The sequence below is a fragment of the Anolis sagrei genome, chromosome 9 (genome assembly GCF_037176765.1).
Source record: "Anolis sagrei isolate rAnoSag1 chromosome 9, rAnoSag1.mat, whole genome shotgun sequence".
NCBI classification, from domain to species: Eukaryota; Metazoa; Chordata; class Lepidosauria; order Squamata; family Dactyloidae; genus Anolis; species Anolis sagrei.
Window position 1 is genome coordinate 1,255,804 of NC_090029.1, and position 23,060 is coordinate 1,278,863.

Genomic DNA, 23,060 nt, shown 5'->3' on the forward strand with positions numbered 1-23,060 from the left:
TTTTGTCATTTGGGAATTGTAATTGCTGAGATTTATAGTTTACCTACAATCAAAGAGCATTCTGAACTCCACCAATGATGGAATTGAACCAAACTTGGCACACAGAACTCCCATGACCAACAGAAAATACTGGAAGGGTTTGGTGGGCATTGACCTTGAGTTTGGGAGTTGTAGTTCACCTACATCCAGAGAGCATTGTGGACTCAAACAATGATGGATCTGGACCAAACTTGGCACGAACACTCAATATGCACAAATATAAACACAGATGGAATTTGGGGGAAATAGACCTTAACATTTGGGAGTTGTAGTTACTGGGATTTATAGTTCACCTTCAATCAAGGAGCATTCTGAACCCCACCAATGACAGAATTGGGGCAAACCTTCCACACAGAATCCCCATGACCAACAGATAATACGTAAGGCCACCCAATCCAACTCCCTTCACCAGGGCAAGAAAAGATAATCAAAGCCCTTCCCAGATAGGACCACCCAGCCATAGATATAGATAGATAAATATGATTCAAACACACACAGATATTGTATCATAGATTTGAAAGGGACTCCTAAAGAAGGACAATTATTTGTTGCATGTTCCAGAGTTGGCAAACTAGACACTCTCCACATCAACACTGACAAAGAAACAACAAGAAATACTGTTTACCCAGAAGCAGAAAGAAATTACATAGATTAGAAACCAACACTTTCTCATTACTTTATTTTCCAGATCAACAGACTGGGCCACAGCAACGCGTGGCAGGGGACAGCTAGTACATAACTAAATTAATCCTGACATGTTCTGGACTTGGTGGGTTCCTGGACACCTGTAATGACGATGTCCTTCCTTCCTTCCTTCCTTCCTTCCTTCCTTTTTTCTGCTCAGGTTCATGAACCACATGAAGCACCACCTGGAGCTGGAGAAGCAGAACAGCGAGAGCTGGGAGAGCCACACCACCTGCCAGCACTGCTTCCGGCAGTTCCCCACCCCCTTCCAGCTCCAGTGCCACATCGAGACCACCCACACGCCCCACGAGTGCTCCAGTGAGTTGGGAGTGGGCTGGGGACACACTCTTGTGTGCTCAGGACCAAGAAATAATGGAAACAGGACTCTTGGCCTGGTGGCGCTTCTCCTTGAGCCACAAAGAGGTGGCGGATAATACATTTATTATTTTTGTCATCTACACTTCCGCCCCGCTTTTCTCCCCATAGGGACTCAAGGCAGATAACACTCATATGACACACTGAATGCAAATTTAAAATAATGGAAAATACAATTTTTTAAAAAATATTTGTGAATTGATATACCGTATATACTCGAATATAAGCCAAGGCATCTAATTTTACTACAAATAAGCCGAGGATGGGAAATGCAAAATAAAAATGGATACCAACAGAATTACTGTATATACTTGAGTATAAGCCTAGTTTTTCAGTCCTTTTTTTAGGCTGAAAAAGTCTCCCTCGGCTTATACTCGAGTCAATGTTTTTTATTATTTTACTTTCTTGTTGTTATTATTATTATTATTTTATTTATTATTTTATTATTGCTGTTATTATTACATTTATTATTTTACTCTATTTATTATTATTGTTACATTTATTATTTCACTCTATTATTATTATTTTACTCTATTTATTATTATTGGAGGACATGTAAACATATTTACATTGAAAAAGGTTTGAATAATGGTTTAATCAGAGTTGGACAGTCTTATCGTGAATTACAGTTTTATGTAAATATTCAAAAATATTTAACCTACTAATGCCTAAATATAATTCTATTGGTATCTTATTTTTATTTTGAAATTAATGGTAGCTCCTGCATTTCCCACCCTTGGCTTATACTCGAGTCAATACACTTTCCCAGTTTTTTGTGGTAAAATTTGGTGGGTCAGCTTATATTCGGGTCGGCTTATACTCGAATATATACGGTACATTAATTGAGGCTTCAGTAGGTGAAATGCTTTTGGATATTTACATAAAACCGTAATTTAAGATAAGACTGTCCAACTCCAATTAAACCATGATTCTCACCTTCTTCCATGTAAATGTGCTCACCTATCCTTCCCATAATAATTAAGGGAGTAAAATAATATATGTAATAATAATAATAATAATAATAATAATAATAATAATAATAATAATAAAATAGAGAAATGTATAAATGTAATATAAACAGTAATAAATAGAGAAAAATAATAAATGCAATAATAATAGAGTAAAATAATAAAGGTAATAAAATAATACTAATAACAGAGTAAAACAATAAATAATCTCGAGGGAGCTTTTCAGCCTAAAAAGAGGGCTGAAAATCTAGGCTTACATTCGAGTATATACAGTAAGTTAAGATATAGCCTTGGTCGCCTTGGTAGATGATCTCCGCAGGGAGCTGGACAGGGGGAGTGTGTCCCTGTTAGTTCTGCTGGACCTCTCAGCGGCCTTCGATACCGTCGATCACGGTATCCTTCTGGGTCGCCTCATGGATATGGGGCTCGGGGGCACGGCCTTGCAATGGCTCCGATCCTTCCTTGAGGGACGGTCCCAGAAGGTGTTACTGGGTGACACCTGTTCGACCCCACAACCGTTGTTGTGTGGAGTCCCACAGGGTTCAATTCTGTCCCCGATGTTATTTAACATCTACATGAAGCCGTTGGGAGAGATCATTCGGAGTTTCGGAATGAGATGTTATTTCTACACAGATGATGTCCAAATCTGTCACTCCTTTCCACCTGTCACCAAGGAGGCTGTCCGGACCTTGAACCGGTGTTTAGCTGCTGTGTCGGACTGGATGAGAGCTAACAAATTGAAATTGAATCCAGACAAGACAGAGGTCCTCCTGGTCAGTCGTAAGGCCGAACAGGGCATAGGGTTACAGCCTGTGTTAGACGGGGTTACACTCCCCCTGAAGACACAGGTTCGCAGCTTGAGAGTGATCCTGGACTCATCGCTGAGCCTGGAACCCCAGGTCTCAGCGGTGGCTGGGAGAGCTTTTGCACAATTAAAACTTGTGCGCCAGCTGCGCCCGTACCTTGGGAAGTCAGATCTGGCCACGGTGGTCCACGCTCTTGTTACATCCCGGTTGGGGATTGCCTTTGAAGACTGCTCGGAAACTACAACTAGTCCAGCGGGAGGCAGCCAGATTGCTCACTGGAGCGACGTACAGGGAGCACACCACCCCCCTGTTACATCAGCTCCACTGGCTGCTGATCCAATTCCGAGCACAATTCAAAGTGCTGGTTTTAACCTACAAAACCCTATAGGGTTCCGGCCCAGTGTATTTGTCCGAACGGATCTCCCTCTACATCCCATCTCGAAATTTAAGATCGTCCGGGGAGGCCCTGCTCTCGACTCCGCCACTATCACAAGTGAGGTTGGCGGGGACGAGGAGCAGGGCCTTCTCAGTGGTGGCCCCTCACCTGTGGAACTCACTCCCCGGGGAGATTAGATCAGCGACCTCCCTTCTGACATTCAGGAAAAAACTGAAGACCTGGATATGGGACCAAGCTTTTGGACATGCTGGCAGCTAAAGGAAGATCTGACAACAAACATGGACGAATTGAATGGAATGGATATACGGAACTCTGAAGACTGAGCATGAGATTGTTTTGCTATTTTATTATGTACTAATGTTTTTAACTTGTTAACTGTCTAAATTGTTGTAGGTATTGTTTGTTTATTGATTCAGGCATCGAATTGTGCCGTTGTTTGTAAGCCGCCCTGAGTCCCCCCTCGGGAGTGAGAATGGCGGGGTAGAAGTAATTGAAATAATAAATAAATAAATAAATATACAATAAATGTGCAAAGCCTTTGTTCCTGCAAAATGATTATTTCCCCCCCTTTTCTGCCATTTTTTCTCCTTTCTCCCAGCCATCTGCAAAATCTGTGAGCTGTCCTTTGAAACAGAGCAGATCCTTTTGCAGCACATGAAGGACAATCACAAGCCGGGAGAGATGCCCTACGTCTGCCAGGTACCTGGAAACACGCGTGTGTGTGGATCTGTGCATTGGCAGAGCGACACTTCCGCTTCAAACCTTCCTTCCTCCTTCCCGTGTTTCTAGGTGTGCAGTTACAGATCGTCGGTGTTTTCGGATGTGGACAAGCACTTCAGGGCCGTCCACGAGAACACAAAGAACCTGCTCTGCCCGTTTTGCCTTAAGGTCATTAAGATTGGGGCGCCCTACATGCACCACTTCATGCGGCACCAGGTAAGCAGCGCAGCGCTCTGCAAAAAAACCCCTTCAGCAAATCCACTCACAAGGAAGGCGTCTTGGAGGTTGATCTTTATTTTTATTATTAGTTATTACTGCTCAGCAAGAGCTGCTAATGAAGATACCAATGCAATGAAGAACCCAATACAATTGCATTATTATATTGTCTGTTTCCACTCTGCTCCCTACATTCGCATATATTTGTACACACAACTCTACTACTCCTTTCCACCTAAGTCCAAGGAAGCCCCTCAGGTGCTGGACGAGTGCCTGGCCGCTGTGTCTCTCTGGATGAGGAGGAACAAGCTGAAGATCAATCCCGACAAGACAGAGGTCCTCCTGGTCAATCGTAAACCGGATCGGGGTATAGGGTGGCAACCTGTGTTGGACGGGGGTCACACTCCCCCTGAAGCCACAGGTCCACAGTTTGGGAGTCCTCTTGGATTCATCACTTACGTTGGAGGCTCAGGCGTCGGCGGTGTCTGGGAGGGCTTTTGCACAGTTTATTTATTTATTTATTTATTTATTTATTATTTAAACTTCTATGCCGCCACTCCCCTGGGGCTTGGAGCGGCTTACAAGAATAGCTAAAATCTAACAAAGTTTAAAAGCAATTTAAAACAATTTAAAAACAACAGTATCAAACATTAAAAGCCTGTCGGAACAGGTATGTCTTCCATGCCCTGCAGAAAGCTGGTAAGTCCCGCAGGGCACGAACTTCAGGTGGCAGAGCATTCCAGAGTGATGGCGCCACTGCTGTGAAGGCTCTGCGTCTGGTTGCCGTTAGACGCAAGGTCTTGACACTGGGGACTTCCAATAGATCTTGGTCCTCAGAGCGGAGGGATCTCTGGGGTTGGGAGGGGGTGAGACGATCTCTTAGATACATTGGCCCCAGACCATGCAAGGCCTTCAAGGGGAGTCCCATCACTTTGGAAGTGATCCGGTGCTCAATTGGTAACCAATGCAGCTGTAGTAAGATTGGTGTTATGTGGCATCTCATCGGAATTCCCGCAAGAAGCCGAGCAGCTGCATTTTGTACCAACTTGAGCTTCCGAATCACCGACAGAGGGAGGCCAATGTAGAGGGCGTTACAGTAGTCCAGCCTTGAGATGACCGTAGCCTGGATCACCGTAGCTAGGTCGTCCCTGGACAGGTAGGGGGGCAGCCGTCTAGCCTGCCGCAGGTGAAAGAAAGAAGGCGGTTCTGCTCACGGCAGAGACCTGGGCCTCCATTGTCAGCAGAGGGTCCAAAAGGGCTCCCAGGCTCTTGACCAACGAGGACGGGCGTAATGCCTCGCCATCCAGGGTGGGCAGATGGATGTCCCCACTGCCCGGTCCACCCAGCCACAGTTAAGACTTGTGCGCCAGCTGCGACCGTACTTCGCAAATGCTGATTTGGCCAGGGTGGTCCATGCCTTAGTCACACCTCTAGGTTGGATTACTGTAATGTGCTCTACGTGGGGCTGCCCTTGAAAACGGCTCGGAAATTCCAACTGGTTCAACGGGCGGCGGCCAGGATGTTAACTGGGGCTCCTTACAGAGAGAGGTCAACCCTCCTGTTTAAGGAGCTCCACTGGCTGCCGTTTACCTACCGAGCCCAATTCAAGGTGCAGGTGCTCACCTACAAAGCCCTGAACGGTTTGGGACCTGCCTACCTGCGTGACCGCATCTCCGTTTATGAACCCACGCGCTCCCTCCGTTCATCCAGAGAGGCCCTGCTCACGATTCCACCTGCGTCACAGGCGCGTTTGGTCGGGACAAGGGACAGGGCCTTCTCTGTGGTTGCCCCCCAACTTTGGAACACCCTCCCCAAAGACATTAGACTAGTACCCACATTGGCAGTCTTTAGGAAGAACTTGAAGACCTGGCTATTCCGATGTACCTTTCCGGAATAGGATAACCTCCAGTACTATGTCCCAGAAGCACTTTATTAGAGCTGGCTTGTAGATCTTCTGAATGCGCAGTGGCTCCCAAAGTGACCCATTTAAAGTGGAATCGGGTGTCAAACAGGGATGATGTGTTATTGCCCCAACTCTATTCTCCATCTTCATTGCTATGATACTTCACCTTCTTGATGGGAAGCTTCCCACCGGAGTGGAAATCATCTCGGACAGATGGCTAGCTATTCAACCTTTTGTTGTATGCACTTCATTCAGGAACCCATTTATATTATTTTAAATCTATAAAAAAGACAGACTGGGTTCTTTTTTATGACTATGAAAAGAATAGAAAAGAGAAAGAAACAAAGAAGAAGTTAATAATAATGAAATAAAAGATAAGATCCTGAGATCGGAATAGAAGTCATTTTATTTGATTTTTGTATTTTGGGCGTTGTTTTTTTTCCTTCTCTCTTGGTAGTGGCCTTTACTGACTGTATTTCCTAGTTTTCTACTCTCTGAATATTTCCCCTCTTTCCATGTATTTATATTTTAAACTGATTAATAAAAAATTACTTTAAAAAAATTATTTGATCAATAATGGAATTGCAAACCTTCTTGCAGAAAAAGGGGGTGCACCGCTGCACCAAGTGCCGGCTTCAGTTCCTGACCTGCAAAGAAAAACTGGAGCATAAATCCCAGCATCACCGCACCTTTAAGAAACCGGCCCAGTTGGAAGGCTTGCCTCCCGGAACCAAAGTAAGTAAGCACCACGTGTCGCATGGAAACCCTTCCTTCTGTTGGAAACACAGGCTGGGAGAGCTGACTTGTGCTGGGCTTTTCCTCCCAAGGTGACCATCCGGGCCTCGGCTGGCTCCCTTCAGCCGGTGTCTCCATCCGCTTCCTTCGTGAGCGCCAATACCTCCGTTTTGCAGCTATCTCCCCCGCCAGGGTCCCACGTCGCATCCCCCCCTTTGAGCCCCCAGAACAGGCTGAACACCAGCAAGACCCGCTCCAAGCCCAAGCCCTCGAGCTTCCAGCGGAAGGAGAGCTTGGCCAACAGCAGCAGCAGCGCCAGCAGCAACAGCAGCAACGGAGGCGGCAGCAAGAAGAACAACAGCGGAAAGATCGCCAACACCGGACTCAGCCATCTCAGGTGAGGAATCCTAGATTCATAGAATCAAAGAGTTGGAAGAGACCTCCTGGGCAATCATCCAGTCCACCCCCATTCTGCCAAGAAGCAGGAATATTGCATTCAAAGCACCCCTGACAGATGGCCATCCAGCCTCTGCTTAATAATAATAATAATAATAATAATAATAATAATAGAATCAAAGAGTTGGAAGAGACCTCCTGGGCCATCATCCAGTCCAACCCCATTCTGCCAAGAAGCAGGAATATTGCATTCAAAGCACCCCTGACAGATGGCCATCCAGCCTCTGCTTAATAATAATAATAATAATAATAATAATAGAATCAAAGAGTTGGAAGAGACCTCCTGGGCCATCATCCAGTCCAACCCCAATCTGCCAAGAAGCAGGAATATTGCATTCAAAGCACCCCTGACAGATGGCCATCCAGCCTCTGTTTCAAAGCTTCCAAAGAAGGAGCCTCCACCACACTCCCTCCAGGGCAGAGAGTTCCACTGCTGAACGGCTCTCACAGTCAGGAACTTATAGAATCCTAGAATCCTAGAGTTGGAAGAGACCTCCTGGGCCCTCATCCAGTCCCTGCTTGAGCAGTAATGGCACGATCATCAGCATGCTCTCTTGTACTTTGAAGCCATTGTTCCATTGCGTCCTAGTCTCCAGGGAAGCAGAAAACAAGCTTGCTCCCTCCTCCTCCTCCCTGTGGCTTCCTCTCACATACTTATACATGGCTATCATATCTCCTCTCAGCCTTCTCTTCTTCAGGCTAAATATGCCCTGCTCCTTAAGCCGCTCCTCATAGGGCTTGTTCTCCAGACCCTTGATCTGCTCCCTCCTCCCTGCGGCTTCCTCTCACATATTTATACATGGCTATCATCATATCTCCTCTCAGCCTTCACTTCTTCAGGCTAAACATGCCCAGCTCCTTAAGCCGCTCCTCATAGGGCTTGTTCTCCAGACCCTTGATCATTTGAGTCGCCCTCCTCTGGACACATTCCAGCTTAGAGTCAATATCTCTCTTGAATGGTGGTGCCCAGAATTGGACACAATGTGATTCCAGGTAAAGTGGTCTAACCAAGGCGGAATAGAGCATGGGGAGCAGGACTTCCCTAGATCTAGACACTAGGCTCCTCTTGATGCCTGAGGCCAACATACCATTGGCTTTTTTTGCCGCCACATCACATTCCTGGCTCATGTTCACCTTCCTGTCCAAGATCTTTTTCACAAAAAGTACAGTCTTGGTAATTTGGCCCTGAAAGATCTGCATTGCAGTAACAAAACACAGTCTTAAGGCACCAAAGCTTCCAGCAACAGAAAGGGAAAACTTGGGGTGCATCCTAATTTATATATTTTTGTTCGTGTCAGGAGCAAGTCGCTTCTGGTGTGAGAGAATTGGCCGTCTGCAAGGACGTTGCCCAGGGGACGCCTGGATGATTTGATGTTTTTATCATCCTTGTGGGAGGCTTCTCTAATTTCCCCACATGAAGAACTGGAGCTGATGGAGGGAGCTCATCCACCTCTCCCCGGATTCGAAACTGCGACCTGTCGGTCTTCAGTCCTGCCGGCACAGGGGTTTAAACCACTGCACCACCGGGGGCTCCAGTGATATGGTGTCATGGGGCCTGTAGTTGTACTTCGTCTTGAGCCTTCTCTGCCCAAGAATGCGGGTGCCTCGCCAAACTACGAGTCCCAGGATTTATTTATTTATTTGTTTATTTACAGCTTTTCTATTCCGTCCTTCTCCTCACCCCGCAGGGGACTCAGGGCGGATTACAGTGTACACATATAGGGCAAACATTCCATGCCAATTTTTGACATACGAACATATACAGACATACACAGAGACTATTTAACTTTTTCTGGCCACCTGGGGAGCTGTCGCTTTCCTCGTCCATCTGCGACACTGATGAAGCACTTCCGCATTCCCCGCATGCTTCCCCGCTGGAGTGCTTTGCTGGTGTCTTCTTTATGGCCTCATAAATCAGTTAATTTAGCCTCCCCACACTTTAAGGTGGTACCTAATTCTCCTACTTGACAGATGCAATTGTCTTTGGGGTTGCAAAGGTTGACAACAGGCTACACAATTGGTTGGAAACCCACTCCAACCCGGGCTGGCTTCAAACTCATGACCAGAGTGATCATAATGCAGCTAACGCTCAGCCAGCTGCCCCATGATGGAATTGAACTAAACTTGGCACACAGTTCTTCCCTGACCAACAGAAAATACTGGAAGGGTTTAGTGGGCAATGTCCTTTGGTTTTGGAGCTGTAGTTCACCTACATCCAGAGATCACTGTGGACTCAAACAATGATAGATCTGGACCAAACTCTACACGAAGACTCAATATGCCCAAATGTGAACACTGGTGGAGTTTGGGGAAAATAGAATCTTGACATTTGGGAGTTGTAGTTACTGGGGTTTATAGTTCACCTACAATCAAAGAGCATTCTGAACTCCACCAACAATGGAATTGAACCACACTTAGCACACAGTTCTCCAACTACCAACAGAAAATACTGGAAGCGTTTAGTGGGCAATGTCCTTTGGTTTGGGAGTTGTAGTTCACTTACATCCAGAGATCACTGTGGACTCAAACAATGATGCCGAAATGTGAACACAGGTGGAGTTTGGGGAAAATAGAATCTTGACAATTTGGGAGTTGTAGTTACTGGGATTTATAGTTCACCTACAATCAAAGAGCATGCTGAACTCCACCAACAATGGAATTGAACCAAACTTGGCACACAGTTCTGCCATGACCAACAGAAAATACTGGAAGGGTTTGGTGGGCAGTGTCCTTTGGTTTTGGAGTTGTAGTTCACCTACATCCAGAGAGTACTGTGGACTCAAACAATGATCGATCTGGACCAAACTCTACACGAAGACTCAATATACCCAAATGTGAACACTGATGGAGTTTGGGGAAAATAGAATCTTGACATTTGGGAGTTGTAGTTGCTGAGATTTATAGTTCACTTACAATCACAGAACAACAAAGCCAGCGGACCGGATGGGATCCCTGCAGAAATCTTTAAAGAGGGAGGACCTGCGCTGACACACCAACTCCACCAGCTCATAGAAAAAGTGTGGGTGACCGAGAAAATCCCAGCAGACTTCAAGGATGCCACCATCATCACCCTCTTCAAAAAAGGGGAAAGAACAGACTGCGGGAACTATCGAGGTCTCTCCCTTCTAACCTCTGCTGGAAAAATCCTCGCAAGAATCCTTGCAAACCGCCTTCTGCCCCTCTCAGAAGACACCCTCCCAGAATCCCAGAACGGCTTCCGCCCCTCCAGAGGAACTGTGGACATGATCTTCACTGCACGACAGCTCCAAGAAAAATGCAGGGAACAAAACCAACCTCTGTACATGGCATTCATCGACCTTGCAAAGGCATTCGACACAGTGAATCGCAGCGCTCTCTGGACCATCCTCCAAAAAATCGGGTGCCCAAGCAAATTTGTGAACATCCTGCGGCTCCTCCACGATGACATGATGGCAACAGTCTTGGACAGCAATGGCTCCCAAAGTGACCCATTTAAGGTGGAATCGGGTGTCAAACAGGGATGTGTTATTGCCCCAACTTTATTCTCCATCTTCATCGCCATGATACTACACCTTGTTGATGGGAAGCTTCCCACCGGAGTGGAAATCATCTATCGGACAGACGGCAAGCTATTTAACCTCAGCAGACTGAAAGCCAAAACCAAGGTCACAACAACATCTGTTATAGAACTCCAGTATGCTGATGACAATGTCGTCTGTGTGCATACAGAAGAAGATCTACAAGCCACTCTCAACACCTTTGCAGAAGCATACACAAAGCTTGGCCTGTCACTGAACATCGAGAAAACCAAAGTGCTGTTCCAACAGTCACCAGCCGCCCCCTCTCCAATGCCAGAGATACAGCTTAATGGTGTCACACTAGAAAATGTCGACCATTTCCGCTACCTTGGCAGCCACCTCTCCACCAAAGTCGACGCCGAAATACAACACCGCCTGAGCTCTGCAAGTGCAGCATTTTCCCGAATGAAGCAGAGAGTGTTTGAGGACCGGGACATCCGTAGGGATACTAAGGTGCTTGTCTATAAAGCTATTGTCCTCCCAACCCTGCTCTATGCCTGTGAGACGTGGACTGTCTACAGACGTCACATGCAGCTCCTGGAACGATTCCATCAGCGCTGCCTCCGGAAAATCCTGCAAATCTCCTGGGAAGACAAGCGGACAAACGTCAGCGTGCTGGAGGAAGCAAAGACCACCAGCATTGAAGCAATGGTCCTCCAACATCAACTCCGCTGGACAGGCCACGTTGTCCGGATGCCTGACCACCGTCTCCCAAAGCAGTTGCTCTACTCCGAACTCAAGAACGGAAAACGGAATGTTGGTGGACAGGAAAAGAGATTTAAAGATGGGCTCAAAGCCAACCTTAAAAACTCTGGCATAGACACTGAGAACTGGGAGGCCCTGGCCCTTGAGCGCTCCAGCTGGAGGTCAGCTGTGATCAGCAGTGCTGCAGAATTCGAGGAGGCACGAGTGGAGGGTGAAAGAGACAAACGTGCCAGGAGGAAGGCGCGTCAAGCCAACCCCGACCGGGACCGCCTTCCACCTGGAAACCAATGCCCTCACTGCGGAAGAAGATGCAGAGCAAGAATAGGGCTCCACAGCCATATGCGGACCCACAAGGAAACCCATGATGGAAGACCATCTTACTCGTCCAACGAGGGATCGCCTAAGTAAGTAACTAAGTAAGTAGTTGCTGAGATTTATAGTTCACTTACAATCACAGAGCATTCTGAACCCCACCAACGATAGAATTGGGCCAAACCTCCCACACAAATCCCCTATGTGGCAGGGGACGGCTAGTAAATAAATAAATCCCGCTGAACACTTCCTCACCTTGACCTTTCCTCCCGCCAGGTGCCCGGACATCCAGAAGTGCATTGAGTGCAACTCGGACATCCGGACCTTCGCCAACCATTTCCCGGCCTACGTGCGCTGCAGCCTGTGTCGCTACAGCACCAGCTGCAGCAAAGCCTACAGCAACCACATGATCAGGTACGCACTGGAGCCTCGTCCACTGAGGGTGGTGGAGGCTGGGGTGGAGGTGGCTCTTGTGGCCCTTTCCTTCTTCCTGGACGGAAGGCAAAGCAAGGCATGGCTGGTGCCCCCCTTCCTCTCCCAGGCAAACATAGGCTTCCATATATTGTTGAAGGCTTTCGTGGCTGGAATCACTAGATTGTTGTAGGTTCTTGGGGTATATGTTCATGTTCTAGAATACTTCCATGCCTCCTCATAAGCAGTCCTTTTTTTTAAAAAAAATTTTTTTATTGGTTTTCTTAGAATACATGAATACCTTCAATTCTCTTACATTCCATCCTCAATTCGTTACAACATCCATAAATGTATATATATCTTACATACTTTGTTCTCACCTCTGTGCCCCCCCTCCCTTCCGAGCCACTTCAATTTGCATTCTCTTTCCAAAATACCATTTCTTCTTGTGGAGGTAATTTTCCATCTAATTCTTTTAAGCCATTCTCAATAAATTTTCCCCCAAACTGCACCAAAATCATTTTCCTTCCATACCCCTTTCCTGACTCTTAACCTACATGTCAATTTATCATTTATTGCTATTTTCCATAATTCTTTATACCATTCTTCTATTGATATATTTATTTCACCTTTCCAATTCTTCGCTATCAGTAATCTTGCTTCAGTTAACATGTTATCTATTGCATCTTTCTCTGTTTTTTTCAATTTCTTACCATTATATAGTGACAACAATGCAATGCATGCACTTTTCCCTATCTTCATATCCATTATAGCTTCTATCTCTCCAAATACCTTCACCCAAAATTCATTTACATATTTACATTGCCACCACATATGTATATATGTACCCACCTCCTGGCAACCTCTCCAACAATTTTTTGTAGTATTCCTATTAATATTTGCAATCCATACTAGTGTTAATACCATTTTCAAACCAGTTTGTAGTAATTTTCTTTAACACATATCGATAAGTTCTTTAAATATCTTCGATCCCATAATTGTACCCAATCCGCTTCTTTTATTCTAATCCCTAGGTCTTCCTCCCATATCTCTCTTAATGTTACATCCTTTATTTTTTCCCCCTTAATGTCAATTATTATCTTATACAATTTGCTAGTTATTCCTTACATCTTGTGGTATCCTCCCGTAGCTCTTTCTTTTTGTATCATTTGTTCAACTTGCGTAAGTGTGCCTCCTTCCCCATTATTTTTTATCCAATTCTTGAACTATTGCTCTAACTCTCTCTGGAACCATGAGAGTGTTTGCTTTCTGAAAATTGAATGATATGATGTAAAACCTTCCTTTCTCTTGCAGTTTCCATAGCGCCCGCCCAACAAAAAGGTTCTGGATGTATAAGGAGCATTCGGAGGAACTGAAGTAAGCACTGGTCCATTTTGCTTCCGAAGATATGCGCTGCATTGAATTTTTGTGTGTGTATGTGTTTGCATAGGAGCATCTCCTTCTGAAGCAGCTTCCCCTTTTGCTTTGGCTCAGCACTAGGATTCCTGTAGGATGCGAATCCAATGCAAGATTCTCATGCTCACCATTTTTGGCTGAATGGTTTTGGCAAGGTCGTTTAGCCCAAAATGTTGAGCATTAGATTCAAGTAAATAGAATAATAATTTTTATGCAGGAACCTACTTTATTTTATTTATTTATTTATTTGCTGTCCTTGTATACCGCCGTTTCTCAGCCTAACTGGCGACTCAACGCGGTTTACAACAAAATATACAGTGCACAGTATACAATTAAAACCATAAAAACATAATACACAATATTACACGTAAATCACAATCCAATACATCTCCTAACTAAAATCCTGGTCCAATTTCATCATCCATATTACCAATCCGTAATCAACACATTCATTGCACCGAATTAACCAAATGCCTGCTTGAACATCCAAGTTTTTAGTCTTTATTTTAGTAGTGGTGAAGACCCAGTCAGGCCCGTAGCCAGGATTTTGATTCGGGGGGAGGGGGGGGGGCTGAGTCTGAGTGAAAGAGGGTCTACCCTAGCAAACCTTTTGTATCATTACCCCAATAATACCCCCATCATGCATATGGGATATATTGAGCATGGTGATCACATCATGATATGAGTAAACATAACAGTTTAAATAATGTACCAGTAAGGCCTTTTCACAGACCACCATGAGAAGTTTGGGGGAGGCTGCAGCCCCCCAAGCCCCCCCCCCCCCCCCGGCTACATGATGCCTGGACCCAGTCTTTTGACACACAGTTTATAAGAAATTTACAGGGTTTTTTTTTCCTGAGGTGGATTTTTTCTGGCCCTCTGGATGTAGGAGACATGTGTGTTTTTGAATGTGGGTGGACGCCTGGCTTGAGAGCAGGACGTGTGAAAAAGATCTTGAAGTCCTCGTAGACAGCAAGTCAAACATGAGCCAACAATGTCTTTAGGAAGAGCTTGAAGACCTGGCTATTCCGATGTGCCTTTCCGGAATAGGAAAACCCCAGCACTATGTTCCAGAAGCACTTTATTAGAGTTTAAGGTGCTCTGCACATTGCACTTGCCCAGAAATCCAACATACCACCTCTCACACCCAGCACTAATTAATCTGTACCCATCACTTGGCCTGGCCCTGGTTTTTACTGTGTTATGGTGTAATGTTTTGTTGTTATTGCTTTATGTTTTTGATTTGCTTTGAATTGTATTGTTTTGTTATGCTGTTGTTGTGTTGAGGCCTTAGCCTGTGTAAGCCGCATCGAGTCCTTCGGGAGATGCTAGCGGGGTACAAATAAAGTTTAATAATAATAATAAATAATAATGTCATGTAGCGGCAAAAAAAGCCAATGGGATTTTGTCCTGCATCAAGAGGAGCCTAGTGTCCAGATCTAAGGAAGTCATGCTCCCCATGTTCTATTCCGCCTTGGTTAGACCACGTTCCCTGGAATATTGTGTCCAATTCTGGGCACCACAATTCAAGAGAGATATTGACAAGTTGGAATGAGTCCAGAGGAGGGCAACTCAAATGATCAAGGGTCTGGAGGACAAGCCCTATGAGGAGTGGCTTAAGGAGCTGGGCATGTTTAGCCTGAAGAAGAGAAGGATGAGAGGAGACATGATAGCCATGTATAAATATGAGAAGGGAATATGTCATAGGGAGGGTGACTAAATGATCAAGGGTCTTGAGAACAAGCCCTATGAGGAGCGGCTTAAGGAGCTGGGCATGTTTAGCCTGAAGAAGAGAAGGCTGAGAGGAGGCATGATGAGAGCCATGTATAATAAATACGTGAGAGGAAGCCACAGGGAGGAGGAGGAGGGAGCAAGCTTCCTCTCTGCTTCCCTGGAGACTAGGACGCAATGGGACAATGTCTTCAAACTACAAGAGAGGAGATTCCATGTGAACATGAGGAAGGACTTCCTGGCTGTGAGAGCCGTTCAGCAGTGGAACTCTCTGCCCCGGAGTGTGGCGGAGGCTCCTTCTTTGGAAGCTTTGAAACAGAGGCTGGATGGCCATCTGTGGGGGGTGCTTTGAATGCAATATTCCTGCTTCTTGGCAGAATGGGGTTGGATTCGATGGCCCAGGAGGTCTCTTCCAACTCTTGGATTCTATTATTATTATTATTATTACTACTACTATTAAGCAGAGGCCGGATGGCCATCTGCCAGGGGTGCTTTGAATGCAATATTCCTGCTTCTTGGCAGAATGGGGTTGGACTGGATGATGGCCCAGGAGGTCTCTTCCAACTCTAGGATTCTATGACTGCCGCTCCCATCATCCTGCCTAAGTGCCCCCCTGAAACCTTGCCAGCGTCTGGAAATTTTCTCCATCAGTGCATTTTTCATTGCAATCAGGCCCAGTCAAAGTATTTATTTATTTATTTACAGTATTTGTATCCTGCTTTTCTCACCCCGAGGGGGACTCAAAGCAGTTTACACATAATGGCAAAAATTCAATGCCAGTACAAAAACAACTACAATTAGACATAAATCAAGTTAAAAACAGTACATCCATGAGCAATAAAACCATCATTTATTTATTTATTTCATTCACTTATACCCCGCCCTTCTCACCCCGAGGGGGGACTCATTAAAACAATAAAACGGTCTCGTCCATCGAATCGCCGTTCCAGTCATTGTCTTTCTGAAATGCTGCATACATTTACTTCTACTGCCTGAATGCCTGCTCCCAAAACCATGATTTTAATTTTTTTTCTAAAAGCCAGGAGGGAGGGAGTGGATCTTACCTCATTTGGGAGTGTGTTCTATAGGCGGGGGGCCACATCCGAGAAAGCCCTGTCTCTCGTCCCCACCAGGCGCATCTGTGCTGTTGACAGGAGCGAGAGTAGGGCCTCCCCGGATTATCTTAGATTACGATGTAGGGATGTGGGATGTAGGGGTATGTAGAATACCCAGATGCATCTGTCTCTGGTATCCTGCATGAAGCCCTGGCTTTTAAGCTCCCTTTCCTCCATCATTCCCTCTTTCCTTCCTTCCTTCCCTCCTTCCAGGGATCTGACTCTGGTCTGCCTTCACTGCGACTTTGTGGCCGACCTTTCTGCCATGGACAAGATGGCTGCCCACCTCAGCGACAATGAAACACACGAGTGCCAAGTTATTTTGGAAAACGGTACGTGCCTCTTGGATTTTGAGTGTCTCTTGTTAGCACCCTCTTTGAAATAATAATAACAACAACAACAAAAACAGCAACAATCTCACGGCTTGAGGCTGGGCACAACGCAGTCCAAACGTATCAACATTAAAGGCATACAACAACATATGTATATCCAAACTCACCATGATAATATACTTGGTTGTGTATTTGTGTAAGAGTGTGCGTGTGTGTGTGTACATACATACACAAAAGGATTTTTCTGAAACAGACCTGTCCTTTAATTCCAGGTCCCACCAATCCTCCTTCTGCGGCTGAGAACCTTCTGGGGTAAGCTGTGAAAAGAAGCAGGGGAGCGGAGGGATGATTTATTGTTGCCACCAATTTGAAAGGAACCAGTATTCAGGAGATTTTACCCCAGTTCCCAATTTTAACAAGAACTGGCCGATTTGCAATGGAGGTTGCCGATTAGGAACCAAATTTACCATCAAGTTGGAAGGGAGGCTGTTCAATTGCACCTCCTCCTTTATTAAGAAAGTAATAACTTAGTAGTAATTACACTGTATATACTGTAGCGTGACTGAGGAGAGAAGAACGTAGATTTATTTGGTTACTTTTCCCTGCGTTTCTGCCACCACGTGAGGTAAGTTGTAATATTGTGAGAAATGGCACTTTGGACACAGAATAGACGGAGCTGAGGCAATCTTCAAATAAAAGTTAGCAATTTTATTAAGTACACAGCTTGTGGTTGCAAGACGTAACTTTTCCTTGTTGCACTTGGAATAATACTTGTAACTTTAACAGTTCATTCTTTCAAGTAACACAGTATCTTTCTGACGTAGAGCACTTGTTTCAGACAAAGTTTCCATACAGGGATGTTTCCCTTAGTTGATCCTCCCTAGATCAAATACTAAGTAAACTATTCTTTAGCCTCTCTTTAGACTAAAAGAATACCAGCTCTGTTTCGCCATTCGGCTGCACTAGCCTGAGAAACTTCCAATAGCCAAACCCAGCTTTTCAAAGTCTCAAAGCTTTGCTTCACAAGTCACTCCGCCACCTTTCCTTTCCTTGTCTCCCAACTCCTAACTCCTCACTCCTCTGAACCTAAACCCGGACTGCTCACTCCTCTAAACCTAAACCCTAACTGATTTTTAACTGTCATTTTTTCAAACTCTCCCCTCTAAGCTCCTCCCACTTCCCTCTCTCCTGTATCGGTCTCCATGGCAACGCACATGGAGGACTCCTCTGACTTAGGCCGCTCCAGCATTACTGCAGCCAATCTAAACACAAATACAGTTAAAATCATACAATTTATACTCAACTCCTGTACAGCTGCTTTTTAAAAGGGCTCGCTGCTTTTGTCAATGGGGAGGCCACTTTGTTTCTTAAAATCGACGTTAGCATACCATTGATAACTTTTCAACCAAATAGTTCCATCGTTTGGCTGGAAGGAGTCAATGATTGAATAATATGTGAGTATTTCAAGTTAAGGATTGAATTGTCATTGCCATGATGCTTGGAAGTCCTTTTTTTGAGGATGGGATGATTCTTAAGTCAGGATTTTCGGGACATTTGGCTTTTGTAATGTTGGTGTCGCTCCAGCCTTAATGTTGCTGATCTTATATGAAAGTAATGGCTGTTGTTTTTGTTTCTCAGCCTGTCAAGCGAGGCATCTTTGAAGGACGAAAGCAAGGAAGGAACCCAGGTAGAGTATTTTATTTATTTATTTACTAGCTTGGGGTCCCGGTGCTGCCCGGGTTATTAGAGAAAGTGGGTAATGGCGGTTCTGTATGCCAAGTTTGGTCTTTATTGGCCATTGGATGACAGTCGCAGGATGTAGAGTGGGTCATGGGGGCTCTGTGTGCCAAGTTTGGTCTTTATCGGTCATTGGATGAGGGTTGCAGTGGTTTCAGTAAGTGAGTGAAGATACTCAAGTCTCATCATCCATTGTCCACCCTCCTCCATACTGCAGTAGGATATAGATGGGGTCATGGGGGCTCTGTGTGCCAAGTTTGGTCTTGATCATTCATTGGATGAGGGTCGCAGTGGTTTCAGTAAGTGAGTGAATGTACTGTAAGTCCCATCATCCATGGTCCATCCCCCTTAGAAATGCATCAGGATGTAGAATGGGCCATGAGTACTCTGTGTGCCAAGTTTGTGCCAGGTCTGTGATTTGTAGGGGCTACAATGTTCTGTGGGAAGTGAATTGAGTGAAGGTACTGCAAATCCCATCATTCATGGCTCATCCTGCCCTACACCGCACCAGGTTTAAAGTGGGCCATTGGGCCTTTGTGTCCCAAGTTTGGTCCTGATCCGTCATTGGTGTGGGCCACAGTGCTCTAAGGAAGTGAGTTAAACTACTGCAGGTCCCGTCATCCATGGTCCATCCTCGCTCAAATTGTAGAGTGGGTCTTGGGGGGAGGTCTGTGTGCCAGGTTTGGTCCTGTTCTGTCATTGTTGGGGGCCACAAGGTGTTTCGGACTTCAACTCCAACTATTCCTGACAGTTTCAGGCCCTTTTCCTATTTCCTCTGCTACCTCGGAATGTTAAGGTTGGCCAGTCAGAGACCATATGAAAATTGTACCACAGTGGCAGCCAATCAGAACCTTAGAATGTCGAGGGTGGCCAATCAGAGACCGTATGCAAATTGTACCACAGTGGCAGCCAGTCAGAACGCTGCCACATACACCTCCCGTCCTCCCTCCGCATACAAACACTGACTTTTATTAGATAGATAGATAGAAGATAGATAGATAGATAGATAGATAGACAGACGACCTTTCTGTGCCACCCTTCTCATCCCGAAGGGGACTCAGAGCGGCTTACAAGTAAAAAGTAAATAGAATATCTTATATATTACCATAGCACAATATTAATATTATATATTACATGGTACGATAACATTATACTGTGATAATATTAGTAATATTTATTTATTTATTTCGGGCACTTCTACCCCGCCCTTCTCAACCCCCTGGTGGGGGGGGGGACTCAGGGCGGCTTACAACCGGCACAATTTGATGCCAACAATTCATCAGATAAAATACATAACAGCAATAACCACAATAGTTAAAACATTCAATTCATACAATAACAACTAAAAGCCAGTCTAGTGGCCAGCATTCACCGATTTCTAAAATCCGTAAGTCCATTCAGCATTACCATAGTCCTTTCCAAGTTCTGGTCGTCATTACCTTGTCAGTCTGCCAGATTACCCAAAGGCCTGGTCCCATATCCTGTTTTCAGCTTCCTTCTGAAGGAGAGGAGGGATGTTGATGACCAAATTTTCCCGGGGAGTGAATTCCACAGGCAAGGGGCCACCACATACATATGCATACATATACATATGTATAAACACATAAATACACACATACTCATACATAAAACACATACACATGCACGCACACAGATATATACATATACACATGCACACAGAAATGTACATATACATACACGTATATACATATACCCATGCACACAGAAATATACACAAATACACATGCACACATACATACACACATCTATACATATACACATGAATACACATATACATATATACATACATAAACACTAGGGCTGGGCAACCACAGAAAAATTTGTTTCTAAACTCGATTCGTTTTTAGAGGGTTTTTTGCATTTCGTTATTTAAAAGAATTCCGAAATTTTCCTTAAAAAAAGTTCGATATTTACGAAATTTCGGAAATCATAAAACGGTTACGAATCGATTCGTTAATGGCGGCCGCGATCGCGCAATACGCTAAAAAAACTTCTGAAGCTTCCCTCTCCCTCTGTTGTTGACTGTTGGTGTGATAATTACATTTTTTTTCACTGAGAAAACAAACAGCAACCCTAAAACTTGCAGCAGACATGCGGAAATAATAACGAAACAATAACGAAACAATAACGAAACAATTATGAAACAATTACGAAACGAATTGGAAAAATTCGTTTCGTTTTTTAGTTGCTCCTGAATGGTTCAATATCGCTTCATTATCAAAAAAACCCCTAATTTTTAACGAATTACGAAATTACGGAACGAAACCGCCCAGCCCTAATAAACACATATATACATATAAACAAGCGCACACACATACACAGTATACATATACACATACAAATACACAAATATATAGACACGGATACACACACATATATTCACATATACACACAAATACATGCACACACACATATACACCCACAAATATATACACAAACACATATATACACACACAAAATACATAAGAACAGACGGCCACAGCAACGCGTGGCAGGGGACAACTCGTTTAGGTAAAGTGGGGTACAAATAACAATAATTGTGCAGGAAAACATGCCTATTTGTATCTGTATTTCAGGAACTTTCAAGGCCCAGTGAGCCCAAGGAGGAAGAACAACAACAACAACAACAGCCCCCTCCTCCTAAAAGGTAAACAAGAGCAGCCATGTTTTTTTTATAAGGCCATCATTATTGGGGTATAATAAATACACAATGGGAGGTATTATTTGGGGACTTTCTGCACATTTTTCTGGGCCCCAGGGACTCTTGTGTTCTCTTCTTGCACTGCATTCTTTTTATAAAGGTTTCATTTTATGACATACAGTGCAAATAAATTGAAAAAAATAATAATGATATAATAGGCCGAAAGAAAAAGGAAAAGAAAAAGAAAAGAAAGAAGAAAAAAGGAAAAAAAGGGAAAGAAGAAAAGGTATAGAGATAGCGAAGATTTAAAAACAGACAATGGAGACAGCTGGAATTTGTCTCCCTCGTTGACTTCCTTTATATCTTCCGAGTGGATTTTCCTTTTCTTTCTTCCATCTGTGTTTTCTTCCTGTTTTCTCTTCTATTTATATTACTGCATTTCTATTTCCTTATTTTAGATCATTTGTCACATCTGTCCAGTCAGTTTCCTTTTTTTGGGGTTCCTTTATTTTTTGATATCAAATATGTTTTTTTCCCTTTTTTTATTGATTTTCACCAAGATTTACAATAAAAAACATACATCCACCATCACCACACAAAATCCCCCAACATCAAAAGTAGCACAAGACAACAACAAACCCTAACCTACACCCTAGTGTGACTTCCCTTCTTCTTACTTTCCTCTGATTATTTTCTATCTTCCCTTTCCTCTTCTCCTTCCTTCCAGCAATGTTTACTTATATATGTTTACTATATATATTACTTCACACTCTCTTATTTAGTTTAGTTTATTCAATCTTTCCTTTCGATATATTCTTGCAAAAGTTTCCAGTCTGTTGATTTCATACCTCGTCCGTTGTTTTGCCTTAACCAATATGTTAGTTCATCCATATCTTTTATATCAGTAATTTTTTTAATCCAGTCCCTTTTTATGAGGAATTTTATCCTGTTTCCACAGTTTTGCTAAAACCATTCTTGCAGCTGTGACAAAAAAGGTGAATAATTTGTCTTTATTGTTATCTTTGAATATGTCCGAGTCAAACATGCCCAGCAGATACATTTCTGGCCTTAGTGGGAACTCCATTTTTAATATTTTTTTGCATTCTATATGAATCATTTTCCAATATTTATTTATTTTTTCGCACGACCACCAGAGATGATAGAATGTTCCTTCTTGGCTCTTACACTTCCAACATTTATTGTCAACCTGTTTGTACATAATACTTAATTTTTGAGGCGTCATATACCACCTATGTAGCATTTTAAACCAATTTTCTTGTAAGTCCGATGCATAAGTATATTTCAGTCTCTTAGTCCATATTTCTTCCCATTCTTTAAGTTGAATTGATCTCCCAATGTTTTTGGCCCATCGAACCATTGAGTCATAGAATCATAGAATCAAAGAGTTGGAAGAGACGTCATGGGCCATCCAGTCCAACCCCATTCTGCCAAGAAGCAGGAATATTGCATTCAAAGCACCCCTGACAGATGGCCATCCAGCCTCTGCTTAAAAGCTTCCAAAGAAGGAGCCTCCACCACACTCCCTCCGGGGCAGAGAGTTCCACTGCTGAACGGCTCTCACAGTCAGGAAGTTCTTCCTAATGTTCAGATGGAATCTCCCCTCTTGTAGTTTGAAGCCATTGTTCCATTGCGTCCTAGTCTCCAGGGAAGCAGAAAACAAGCTTGCTCCCTCCTCCTCCTTGTGGCTTCCTCTCACATATTTATACATGGCTATCATGTCTCCTCTCAGCCTTCTCTTTTTCAGGCTAAACATGCCCAGTTC

General features: G+C 44.2%; 1 protein-coding gene across 2 annotated transcripts in view; it reads left to right on the top strand.

Annotated features, from left to right (window-relative positions):
- ZNF280D (zinc finger protein 280D) overlaps window positions 1-23,060 on the top strand; it is a 48,915-nt gene that overhangs the window by 20,612 nt on the left and 5,243 nt on the right. For both annotated transcript variants that reach the window (XM_067471190.1, XM_067471191.1), the window contains 11 exons: window positions 884-1,041; window positions 3,868-3,968; window positions 4,059-4,205; window positions 6,709-6,843; window positions 6,936-7,240; window positions 12,150-12,287; window positions 13,599-13,661; window positions 16,760-16,878; window positions 17,151-17,190; window positions 18,517-18,565; window positions 21,213-21,283. In XM_067471190.1, coding sequence (XP_067327291.1) covers window positions 884-1,041; window positions 3,868-3,968; window positions 4,059-4,205; window positions 6,709-6,843; window positions 6,936-7,240; window positions 12,150-12,287; window positions 13,599-13,661; window positions 16,760-16,878; window positions 17,151-17,190; window positions 18,517-18,565; window positions 21,213-21,283 — 1,326 coding nt within the window. The remainder of the gene's footprint in view (window positions 1-883; window positions 1,042-3,867; window positions 3,969-4,058; window positions 4,206-6,708; window positions 6,844-6,935; window positions 7,241-12,149; window positions 12,288-13,598; window positions 13,662-16,759; window positions 16,879-17,150; window positions 17,191-18,516; window positions 18,566-21,212; window positions 21,284-23,060) is intronic.